The sequence below is a fragment of the Ammodytes marinus genome (genome assembly GCF_949987685.1).
Source record: "Ammodytes marinus genome assembly, chromosome: 12".
NCBI lineage: Eukaryota > Metazoa > Chordata > Actinopteri > Uranoscopiformes > Ammodytidae > Ammodytes > Ammodytes marinus.
In genome coordinates, this window is record NC_137216.1 from 6,851,769 (window position 1) to 6,865,130 (window position 13,362).

At 41.2% G+C, this 13,362-nt stretch overlaps 1 protein-coding gene across 2 annotated transcripts in view; it reads left to right on the forward strand.

The window, feature by feature from the left end:
* tmeff2a (transmembrane protein with EGF-like and two follistatin-like domains 2a) overlaps positions 1-13,362 on the forward strand; it is a 103,856-nt gene that overhangs the window by 8,937 nt on the left and 81,557 nt on the right. For both annotated transcript variants that reach the window (XM_080038103.1, XM_080038104.1), the window contains exon 2: positions 3,412-3,521. In XM_080038103.1, the coding sequence (XP_079894229.1) occupies positions 3,412-3,521 (110 nt within the window). The remainder of the gene's footprint in view (positions 1-3,411; positions 3,522-13,362) is intronic.

Consider the following 13,362-nt stretch of genomic DNA (forward strand, 5'->3'; position numbering starts at 1 on the left):
GTTAACAGTTCTCAGAAACACCCTTCTTTTGTAATTCTAGTGTCGACTGAGTGTTTTTATGTTATTTTATACATATTGATTGCACTGTTATTCAAATGATGATAAGGATGACTCAATCAGTAATGAATCCCAGTGAATTGCCGTTTACAAGAAATACTTGCTTACTGGCTCCTGATGCTGCATGTCCAAGCTGCACATCTGTTTCTTGGTGCAGGAGACAGTTTAATGGCATGAAGAGGAGCATCTCTCTCTCTCTGTCTCTCTCTGTCTCTCTCCCTCTCTCTCTTTCCTTCACTTTAAAACAATTGGTAGTGTTTTCTTCCATAGCCTGCTGTCCAGGGGACCTGGAAACAAATTCTAATCGAACTATCAAATGAGTAGCTGGAAGTGATTTCACAATAAAATAAACATTTCCCATAGAGTCTACCATCTGTTGTGAAAAAAGAAAAGCTGATGTTTTCCAACGATTTGTGGACATCTAGCCAGCATTATGAGTGGCATGATAACAATGCCTCTCTCCAGTAAGCACCATCAACAGGCCATGTTGCCTGGGTGCCAATGTTTTTTCGTGGAGTTTCCAGATTGCCTCTCATGACCCTCTCGGAGCCAAGTGCTTTATTTCCATTCAAGCTCTCCCAGCGTGGAGACCTCTTGTGCCACTGTCCTCGGCTGGATGGTTGTATATTTGCACAGAGAGCTGGTACTTGGGTCATTCGGGGGCGGTGGCAAATAGCAGGTTTGTTTTAGCTGTGGGCTTCTCTTCCATTGGGTTATTATTGCCTAATAGGTTGTTCGGTGCCAAGGAAAGCAGTTAGAAGTGGGAAGGGCCATTGGTTATTTCGGTTAGGTTACAGAAGGTGGCGCGTCTAAGTGGCCATTCTAATAACACATCCCATGAATAGAGAAGAGCATTGTAAAGTGTCCGGCTTGTAAAGCGGATGGTACGGAATACAAAGTTTGACATTGAGAATATTTTATATTTTTCACTGGGTTTCATTTGACTTTCATTAAACATCTTATTTGAGTGCAACACTCAGGAGGTTTTGCATCAATTGGTATCTGAGACAGTCCTGGAGAAGGTGGTTTCAAAGTCTTCCTTTGTGATGAACTGGAAGAGAGTATCACTCATACTGTAAAATAGTGTATTACTTTTTAGGTGCTTGTGATTGCAGCAGACTGGATGGTAGAGGTTATTTGACGAATTGATGAAATTTTAAAGTAAATGGTAGTTAGAGGGGTAGCATTGATAGAAAAAAGCTTTGGTTAAGTGTCCCTGAGCCTGACATTGACATCTTACCCGCTCCCAAAAAGCTGCTGATCTTGATATTTGTTCTCCCTGTAGAGGACGGCATGCTACCAGAGAACGTCTGTGTGAGATCAGTGCAGCACTGGTTGCCTGCTTAAATAACCGAACATTTAATTCATTTTAAATATATTTGTACCCCATCTCACATCAGCATGTTCGGCAAGTTCACTAGAGTCAAAAAGATAAAGTTATTTGCATGCATAGTTTTCTAGTTAACACAATTTCCGATAAGGCTACAAAGCATGAACTGAGACAAATAAAGAACAAACCCCACATTGTTCAACCTTGAACATCAAACATGGGGTTTTCAGATTTTCAAATTCCAATTTCATCATCCGCCCTCTGAGTGTTATTGAATAACAGTATTTGACTTGCCTAATGCTTCATTAATGAACATCTTATAAATATTACAAACTACCAAGCCGTAAAGCTGCATCTGTCTTCTCAGGTTCATTTTGATATTCAGGTTTGAGGGTAAAAGAATGACTGATAATTGCATTACATGTTTTTCTTCTTCATACCCACATTAGCAAAGATCTTTCGCATGGATCTTAAAAATGTGGCTGTTATTCTATCATCAAAGATGACCGTCTGGTGTAGGGATGTGACGATACCAGAAATGTCATAGTCGATACCATCATCATAATATTTTATTTACATTTTCCCTCAACAATTTAAGTCTTAGGGTTTCATTCAGAACTTAACTCTCCAAACATCTAGTATCATATCATAATTAGTTAATACTGAGTTGTTCAGTAGTTGTTGAATATCTAGCTGTGTCAGCTTTGGTTATGTGTATACCTTTGTACTTTGAAATTCATAAGGCTTACCAGTACACAGGGGTTGCTCTTTTTGTAAACAATCAGTTCAGGTAGACCAAATATCCCCCAGCTAAGTCTACGGTCTAATGCCCATGTGACTCTTTGATTCGTTTTCTGGATGCTTTGTTGAAACCACTGGAGATCCCTAAACACTGCCTGATTCAGATTCATATCCCAGGTTTGGACAACGCCCCGGGAGTCAGCGTCGTTTTACACAAACAACTCTGTGTTACAATACAGGACATACCCAAATAAATGAGTAGAGAGACATGAAGAACGCAGATGCTCCCATACAAGGGCGTATAATGATGTGAATCATATGCTAAGGCAGTCACCAGATGTCACCTCTATTAAAGGTCCCATATTATGCTAAATGCACTTTTTAAATGTGTTCCAACATATCCATGCGTCCACGGTGTGCCTAGAGACTGCCAAAATATTAAAGAAAATAACAATCTCTCCTTTTCTCACTCTCCCCTTTTCTGAAACCCCCACCCCTCCCCCCAAAAACACTCCAGTCAGAATTATCCCCTTTTCTGACCTCACAAACCGTAAAGCCAGAAGCTTCCACTGTGCAGCCCACACCCCTATTTCTTATTGGTCCACGGCCCTGACAGACAGAGGGCGAGGCGTATCTGGCTTCGCTTCCGGACAGGGGGCGGGGAGAGCTCAAAGATTGTATATTTACGAGGGGACCTGCAACTCTTTTTTAAAAAATAGGCCATTGTGAGATTAGCTGAACATCAGCATAGTACAATAAATTATCTGAAAGTTTTTTTCAGCAAACAATTAAAGAAAAACGTATTAGGGACCACTAAGACCATATAATATGGTGTATAATAGAACCGAAAAGTGTATAATATGGGAGCTTTAAACACCTATGGGCAGTTTTGGACCTAGATTTAGACTGTGCTCTCCAACACCATCACCATCATGTAAATGGTTTTATGACTGTTGAAATTGAAACGGGATGAATAAAGTTGTTTTAACTTCGAACTTCAAATATACCAAATGAAGAAATACCATTTGTTCACCTCTCTTGCAGAGTCCAGGGAACATGTTGTATCACCTTGGCAGCTAAGGACTCTCATGTGTACTGGCATTGTCTATTTAAAGTGGATAATATGTGAGGAAAGAGTGCATTATGCTGTGGGAGCCATGACTAATGGTAGACACTCATTAATTGCGGGCCTGAATGGGGCTCAGGTCAAGTTCAGTAGCTGGAGGGCTGAACAGAGAAACATTAACTCACTGCTGTCTCTCTTGTTGGCTTTGGTCTTCCAGGTTACGATGACCGGGACACAGACCTGTTCACGTGCGACACAAACACATGCAAGTTTGATGGGGAGTGTCTAAGGATCGGGAACATGGTGACGTGCATTTGCGACTTCAAGGTAAGACCTGCAATGATTCTGTTATTCTTTTACTGTTTTTTTTTTGTCTGTGCGTTTAGCGTTTATTTACTGCTACTATAGCCACTGCACGCTTACCAAGTGTTGGATTTCTCAACATGTTGAAGCGGTGTGCATTGAGTTGTACTAAGAACAAATGGTTTAAACGGTGGGGTCAGGTTTTTGAGCAGCTCTTATATTAGATGTAATTGTTAGCATGGCTTACTAGCAAACTGCCTACAGTGGTAACCAAACAGGACCTCAGAAGCCATTAAAGGTCACATATTATGCTTATTTCCCTGTTTCAAAATTGTAATTTGGTTTCTACTAGAAACTATTTCCTTGGTGCAGTGTCCAAAAAAGCCTTTATATTTCTCACAGTGCTGAATCCCCTCTTTTAACCCTCTGTCTGAAACGCTCCGTTTTAGCAAAGCACTGCCTTCCGAAAAAGCCAAGTCTATTCTGATTGGCCAGACCCACTTGGGGGCACAGGCACTGCCCACTAGCTCAATATGTCAGACTGGCAGTTATATTCAGGGGTATCTGTGTGTGTGCCTATCACAAGTAGTGCCCACTTAGGTTTGAAATTAGGGGTTGTGGCTTCTCCCGTTAGGACCAGGAGAGAAATCTGACAGGCGTAGCAAAAGTGCCAAGTGAACGGTCAGTCGAAGGAGGGCAGACAATGCTACAGAATTTGTATTTAGCCATACAAGAATTTGACAAGCATTTCAATCCGCTTTTTTTTAGCCCAATGTACAGTAAAAATGGGTTCACTAGTGCATCGTATAACCGACAACTAAGAACTCCATGATCTGAGAACGTTGTTACCTTGATTTAAAGAACATATGTTTTTCTCTCTTCTTAAAATTATAGAATGATTCAGGTGACAGGTGGCTATAAAGTGTGAATCACAGAACAATAGCTCTTGGTGATAAGAAAACAACTTTGCCAGCCACAGCACATAAAAACACATGCCACTGAAAAACATGTTGAGTGGAAAAAAAGCCAGCTAATATACTCTGAAGAGTTTTAAAGAGTTATGGATATAATCAACAAGATCGAAGTCCATTGTCTTGATTGGACAATATTAGCCCCAAGGGGAGGCGGTTGCATATAGCACGAGCCAAGTTTATAGCTTCCCCCGTGAAAACCTCATGTTGCTCTCCTGGACCGCTGTCGGCTCTCCACATTCATAAACAAGATTGCCGCTGATGAGACCGAAGACTGAAAGGCCCTCGTTAATGGCATAAATCTAGGAAAATTATGCTGTTCTTGGTAATGACTCATACTTAACTTTACGACCAGACCTATAATAAAAAAGGAGCAAACCAGTCAGCCCGGGTATTGATTTTGGTCTTAACGTTTGCGAGCTTTGAGGACTAATATGCTATGCAGTGGAGAGGCCCTCTGAGATTCTGAAGACGTGGCATGTGTTCTCATCCGTCGCCTTTATCGAGCACGTCATCAGCGCAGCCTGGCACTAGGCAGGCTGACACTCCATTGGTCACCGGCTTTTATCTCAATTTCGTACTTCCCTCGGAGCAAACGTTAACAGAGGGGGCCTGCAGATAAATGACATTACGGCTCCATTCCTCTTAGGGAGATCTCACACTGATAGTACTGTCGCTGTGCACCCAGGCGCTCTGCCATGCTCTCAGAGAAGAGCAGGTCATAGCCACACTTTCTGGCTTAAATACCATGTGCTCTGAGGTCAACCCAGCTTGTTGATTGTGCCGAGGTTTTTTCCGACGTCCATGTCTTTATTTCATCACTCAACGTAAGCGTGACAGACCAAACCTAACAGTTTGTTACCGAGCCCTGAAATAATCGCTCAATCGTAATCAGTGTCAAATTCATTGTTTTGTCTACCATTGGAAGTTATTCATGGGCTGTCAGAGGGGAGACATGACATGGGTAAATTCTCCTCTTGGATGGATTTCCTTAGTACTAACAGAATGTGTCCACACACTCGCATAGAAAAAAAAACCCCAGAGGAAGAGTCATGCAAAGGGCTCTGTGAAGAGGAAGCTAGTTTGGTGTGGTGGAATCAATGGACGCTATTCATTGCCAACATGCATTAGATTCGCCTCACACCGACTATGGAAAGAGGCAAGACTTTAGTTAAACTGCTACAGAGCTACACGCTCTCTTGTACCTGAAAATGAGTGGCTTTTTTGTCAGCTCAACACCATGCTCTTGACTAATCACAGCGCATTTCTTCTGCAATTCATCTCACAATAGCTGCCGGGGGGGGAAGCTGTTGTTGCCAGTTTGTGTTTTTGTTAATGTCAGGTCACGCTGCTGATCCCCTAAAGGGTCGTACATTTTAAAAATATGTGCGCTCACGGCTCCGTGAAACGCTCCGACTCAAACTGTCCAACCAAAGGGTCAAAGGTTACATTTCATTGCTTTCTGTAATGGGGCTTTACATTGTATTCTTGGAGTAAGGGAGTCACGGGAATGGTTTCTCAAAACACTACGCTGGAATGATTTCTCCTAACAGAAAGACTGTATGTGTAGTTTTGTTTTCATGCTGTCTTTTGTACAGTTTTCAGTACAGCATACTTGTTTCTATAAAGCATTGTAAATGAATGCAGTTTAAAGATAGGCATCAGAGAGCATAGGGAATTTTGTTAAATATGATAAAAAAAACACATTTTTCAGAGTTCAGTGCAAAACATGTTACGTACCAGCTGCCGCGACACAAGTGTTCAAGGACATCTTTTGAAAGTTCAATTGGCAGAAATAGCTTTGAAGAATACTAATTATTTATTTATTAATGCAGTAATATGTTTAGCAAAAGTCTAGTAAATGATTGAGAAGGGCTGACGGACCTATCCTTCACTCATTCTCATTCAAAGAAAAACATCAACGTTACTAGGACAACCGTGGATCGTATTATGCAAACGCGTGCTTGCCTGCATGTGTCCATGGTTTTTTTCCTGGTAGTTTTATTGTTGCTTACTTTTTTAATTGTCCTTTTAGGATGGTGGATGCAATTAGTTCATGAGTCCATTACTTTTTTAATTGAAACTACTGTTAGGGTCAGCTTCTTTGCATTACAGGTGAAGGCCTAACGGTAGTATAATACGTATAAGTGCAACAAGTCAATTAAATTTACTGACTGGAGGATATAGTTTTATTACATTAATCAGGAGCATGGTCAGGAACACGATCCATAGATGCATGCAGGTCTGGAAAGGGACTTTCCATTAAAGCATTTTAATTGGATTTGAATGTTGAACAGATAAAGCCTGCATTAGCAGATATCTTTTCAAAACATCTATGACACTGTTGCACTCAAAGTAATTAAATGACTATTCAACCTTTATTGTACAAACTGTATTTTTATTTCGAGTACTTCATTATGAACATCTGAAAACAGTACACTCAATAAGCCAGCAGTATGAAACCTCCTGACAATATTCAACTTTAGAATCTAATCTATTAAAATGAATGGCTGAAAAGAGTCATACATGTCATTACAGACAGGACATTGCAACACTGTGTGAGTAGTTTTTGGGGGATGGACACAGCAGGGTTGTTTATATATGTCACTGAAGCAGATTGTGAGTGGGATAGTTTGAAATTTGTTCCCTTGGAAGACTTTTCAGATGAATTGGAGGCAGGTGTTTGCACAGCAGATGTAAGTAATGAGATGGGTCATTTATGTTGGGATTACTTACAGCTCCAAGCATGCTGACCACCACAGGTCTGGGGTCAGGAAGTACCGCAAGTCTTCCAGATGGAACAGATGTAGTACATGTAAAAATTAGTTTTCTGTGGTTGGCACCAGTAACAGAATTGTCCTGATATAGCATAGCCTGAAAATTAAGGATTGCTATGCTTCAGTATGGTCGGAAATAGATTATTATTATTATTATTTTTTAATTGTGCTGTCTTGTTTGGAATATATGGCAGAAAAAACAAGACAAATACAACCAATTTTATGTAGTTATAATGTTTCTGCAATTTGAGGGCTTTCACCGTGTCATGCTGATGTTGTTTGATTGCCCAGGCCCTGGCTACGGGCTTGGAGGGAGTGGTAGAGGACATCCATCTTTTTAAGGATTGGGAATACCTGTTGCATGATAATACCATATTGAACGATGATGGGGATTGCCATTTGAACCATGGTGTTCTTCTAGAAGACCTGTGATGGGTGGAACACACTCTCATTTGCGGTTGCTGAGAAATCCAATTGCATGTGAAGGATTGAGTCACGTTGTTCTTCGAATACAGAAGAAAATTCACAAATGCTCAGGTAAATCCCAGTTCTCCAAAAATGCAATTGAATGCAAAAAGCAATAATAATTATTGCGACTGCAGGCTTCAGGCACGAGGTTTCAGCCATTAAGCACAATTGCCACAAGAGCAGGGCTGGAAAGAGTTTGAATGGTAGTTAAATTTGAATGAAAATGCGATAACATCAACATAACTCAACAACATAAATTTGATGTCTCTTCCCTCTGGCGATTTTGAAACGGCTCTAAAGATTTCAGTTGATGCTGCTTCTAGTAGTGTGTTCAAACAACACATCACAGTATTGTGTGTGTGTGTGTGTGTGTGTGTGTGTGTCTTTGTGTGTGTGTGTGTGTGTGTGTGTGTGTGTGTGTGTGTGTGTGTTTGTGTGCATGTGTGCGTGCGTGTGCGTAAATAAATGGACATTGCAGTGACAAAAATGAATTTTAACTCACACATATTGCTGGATTTAAACATTGATGCAATTGAAGCAGTGTGCTTATCGGCACATATAACAGAAATGCACATGTTGAACATTCTTTCGGTTGGGCTTAAATCATGGGCAGCATCCCCTCATGTATTTGAGACCATCCCCGCGAGAAAAACAACAATATGAGTAATTCATTGAAACACTCATAACAACAGACCGACAGTCAACAGGCGGAGAACCACCTGTTAGCTAGTAAATAACGTGTGTTGTCTTTGGGCAGCAGAGACAGAAGTAGCAAAATGTTGTTGTTTTGCTGCACAATACCTCGGGGAGGAGGTTTGTGTGGGCGGTCTAACTGTTCACATTCTGTTTTTCTACCAACTGTAACACAGAGGTGGCAGGTCAGAAAAAAAAGTCCTGTTTCATTATTTAGTTTGGGAGACACTGTACATTTACGCAAGAGCTGCCTTTTCAAAATGCAAAACAATTGTCAGAAGCCGTTCCCGTCGGATCTCTCTGGATTTACCAACAAAATCGGGTGTTTCATTGAATTTTTTCACTGACTTGAGGCAGTGGTGGATGACGCCATCTTAAGTAACTAGCTTCTTCTCCTTGAAGGCCACCATAGCTCCTGTAAAATATTTCAAAGGGAGGGGTTAACAATGTAGCATATCAATTTAGAATCTCTATACTGCTAAATACTCCGATATGACACACGGTACCTTTTTTAATTCTTAACTTTTCGGAGTCTCCCTAATAACAAGATCGGAATCAGCCTTAAGAATCCAGTATTGATCAGATAATAGCCTGGACATGTACCCAGACATCCACACTGCAACCTCATGGACGTGGGCAGATAAGTACACACGGACCGTGGCTGCTATGTAGAATGGGAAAGTATCATTTCACCCAACGGTACATAAGTGCACATGCGATGGCTCTCAATCATTCAAGTACATGCAGACAATAGCCTCTGCCATTCCAATACTCCACCAAACACCGTAATGTAGATGCAGTGGGCATAGCATATAGTTATTGACCCGGTTGTATGAGGAAAAAGTTAGAATAAAACGTCGGCAGCACATTTGCTCTTCAATATGCTCCCCGCTGTTTGTTTGATGTGGCCACTATTCGCCGTAATGCCTGACCTCAAATTGCACTCGTGCTTTTCACTGCCGGAAGCCTTCTAATGTTTGGGTTGTGATGGCTGGACTGCTGAAGCTTGCAGCACTTCAAAGAATGGATGAGAGCATAATATGGGTTCATAGGATGTTGATGGGAGGGGTGTGGAAGGGCAGCGCGACCTTCCTATTGCACTAAACAAGAAACCTGTGAAAACGCATTAGCACACGCCTTAATAACAACACACACACGCACTCGGGAACGCCAGTGTGCCTCTGTAACAGCTGGAACTCAACTAGCCAGCCCACATCTCCCACTACCCTCCATCCCTCTAACTCTCCTTTCCACACACATATACTTCAACACCCATCCCCACACAAAGAGGCTTGTATTAGAGTATGTAGAAATAGCTGAAAAACCCTACAATTACACACAGACTACACACACATTCACACTAGCCCAGGTGGTACTGACACCAGCTTCTGATGCAGACCCCGTTCCATATATTTGCATTCATTTATCATCCTTTTATCCAGAGCCATGCGAACGGACTGGGACTGAGATTTTGAATAATGGTGAATTTATTTCCCTGACGCAGGGAAGCTGTAACAGCAGGCGACTTGGCCAAGATGATATGAAGCATTCGGCTGTGACTAAGGTGAAAGAACTGGAAAAAAAAGCCAACCTGATCACAGGGTTTTTAGGACTGAATGTGGCTTGCTTTTCACACTCTACACAAATACATTGCATATTATATATTATAATAAGATTGACATAAAGGAATGGTTGGTTTAATCTGAGGACACGGCTAAAGACTAAAGGGGATTGGATATACTTTTTTGAAAAACCTTTTAATTAATTTTCTTTTATGTCTTAGGAATTTGAACCCTATGATCTTATGCATCATGAAATACATGAAAGCTTGTACCCAAATGCGTACACATTTACGCTAATCTAGTTATCTAATACATTCTACTAGTTGTACTGCCTTACATACTTACATTTCAGGTGTTGCAAAAACACAATAAAACAATTACCGTGAAGTGCACAGTCTGCGCAAAAATAATCTTAAGAAAGATAACCTTAAAATGTATTCCTCCCTTACAATAAAGATAAGCAGCACTGGTGATTTTTCATCAGTGTTTTGCATAGCGTAATCCTCTTTGCTGTAATTCATTCAGCCCTTGCATGTCCTGCCGTCTTGCACACTGCCTGCCGTTCCTTCCATCCTCACATCCGTCTTTTCTCCGAACACTTTATCTCATACATGTGGTCCTCTCGCTATTTTTCTCAGAGCTTGTAGGAGTTACATGTGTATTACATAAAAAATAAATACATTGTGTTTTATTATTGATGGCTTAGTTTCTTCCTATCCATGCTTTGCTTTTATCTTTTACCAAGGTTTATGAGATATATCCATCTGAGATTTCTTCCTCAACTGCAATACAATGAGGTTCAATAGAATTTGTTTGAAGAAAGCACTTTCACTTTGAACGATCCCGAGTGCTTTCACTAAAGGGGACTGAGTTTTTTAAAGAGTTTTTTTGTCAATGCTCCGAGAAGGACAAGGAATAATAATACAAGTAATTCCATTCTCCTCCGTTGGATATCTCTCCACACACGGTAAATGAAAATAACACTCCAGGGCCAAGAATCTTATATGTTTGCTCATTTGTAATGTGGGTCAAGCATGATAAATATTTGAAATTAAAAAATCAGTTAACAAGTTAACACGAGCGGGCACCTTTTGTGGGCCCATCTATTTGTGTTCCGAAAAAAAATGTGAGAGCGTGCAGTCAAAACAAAGCAGGTGATGATGAAGGAATTATTATAATATTTGACAGACGCTGCTATGGAGAGAGCTGTTGTTGACTTAATTATGTTTGTGGTATTATTCACTATTTGCCGTACAGTTCATTTTCCCTTTTAAGAGGCTTTAAGCAGCATGTCTAAGCTGTGTGACTGTGTGTTGAGCTTCAGAGTACGGCTGGCCCTGAGGTGCAATGCGCTGCAACAACAATCTGGATTATTGTTTCACTGTTTGTAGAATATTTTGCTGCTTGCATGTTGAGGGGTCAGGATGAGGTAAATGGTCCGCAGATGCTGATATGATATCAAACTGGAAAAAAAAGTAGACGATCTGTCTATTTATAAAATCTGGAACCGGCAAATGTTTGTCGTATTAGCTAGCACATGGAACTTAAGGAATACATTGAAGATAACAATAGAATTAATATTTTCCTTTCATCTCTATATCATTACCAATTAAATGATGAGCTATAACCATATCTCGACTTAACCGCCGATGCAAATGTACTGACTTGCTGGCTGGAACTAGAGAGAAAGTAGATGAAACCTGTGAACACAGTCAAGGAAATAAAATAGTTATTGATTAAAAGGACAGGCCAATTATCTCTCATTGATGACTTCACATATTGTGAGACATCAATGTTGTATTGCTGTTATTGATTGTGTTTCCTTGAGTCCTGCTGTATATGCTCTTTCAGTTTTTTCTTCTTCTGATTGGTTGATTTGTCTTGAGATTTCTAATTGGCTAATGTGTTTCCCGTCTCAGGGCTGCCGTATCAATGCGCTGTTCATTATCCTATTAGCTTTTAATTAGGTGATCCTAATCCTGACTTGATCTCTCACTAATTAAAAATGAGATCAAAACGGCGAGATGTGGCTGAATGTCCTCACAGGAGGCTGCTTCTTTACATCTCAGCTCTAGCACCAAACAGTAGCCATATGTCACATACATGTATCAATGACAAAGAGAATCACAGCCCCAGATTTGGGCAGCGTCTTGCCTGTTAAACTGAGACTTTCCCTGCGTTCCAAATCACATACTCTTTCTTTTTACTACACTACATACTAAAGTACAGAAGAGTTGTAGGGCCACAGGAGAAAAAAAAAATCAGATAAAGTATTTTTTTTTCAGTATGTAGAGAAATGTCAAGAATAAAGACGAATACTCCAAAATGCTATTGGAGTTAGTGGGGCATTTATGTAATTACAGCATACTACAATTGACATGCATGTATTGGGACATCCTAAAAACATTTCTGGCCTACTAAATAGTATGGAAGTATGGATATTGGAACGCAGGGTATACTTGGGGAAGGGGAGACACTAGACTTGGGTAGGAATAGTGTCAAGCGTCTGCTGTTTAAAGCGGAGCATCTGTGTCAGCTCCTACGTGGCTTCTGGCTGGCCTGTCAGACACTATTACAGAGGAGGGCTGTCTCCTGCGACTCGGCATTGGGAGACTCCGCAGGGACCGGCGGGCTAGGCTAGCCTAATCAAGAGAGGACTGCCAAGAAGCAGTTATAGAGCAAGAAGCACCAGCCAAACCTCCCACACCCTCCCTCCCTCCATCTCTCTCTATCTCTCTCTCTCTCTCTCCATCCTCCCCCCGTTGTCACAGTAACTCCCGCCTTTGCATTACTCTCTGTCCATCTCTCTCATTGTCTTTCCCTCCATTTGGAAGGACCTCGGCAGGCGTTTGTAAACAGGGGCAAGGCATCATGGGAGAGGGAAGAGTTTGTCACTTATACCCAGACAGTGTGTGACACCGCTGTGTCCGGGGAAAGGTCTGTGGAATACAACAAAGTGTCAAGGCACGGAAGCACATTTGTCACTTTGACAGGCGGGACTCCTCAGGGATCTATTCTTGTTGTTGTTGTTGTTGTTGTTGTTTTTTTCGTTCACCTTCCCTGCCACCTTCTGAGTATTTGGACTGCATGTGGCTGGCTGTGCTGAAGTTTGTCCAAACCAATTAAAAAGATATAAACTGGGCCGACAGGACAGTTTTTTCTTCGGTTGGTATTAACTCCAGTGTACGTCAAGAGAAAAATCTCCGGGAAAAACAAGTTTGATATAGCCAATCAATGCCATCGATCCAACTCTGTCGGTGACCATTATCTCAGGACGCACTTCCTCAGTGCGCCGTCATTAGGGCTTTAGTTGTCCCGGATGAAAGAAGGTCAATCCACCCAGCAGGGAGGCTAATCATTTGACAATAGCTTCAGACCAACATATTGTAATCTA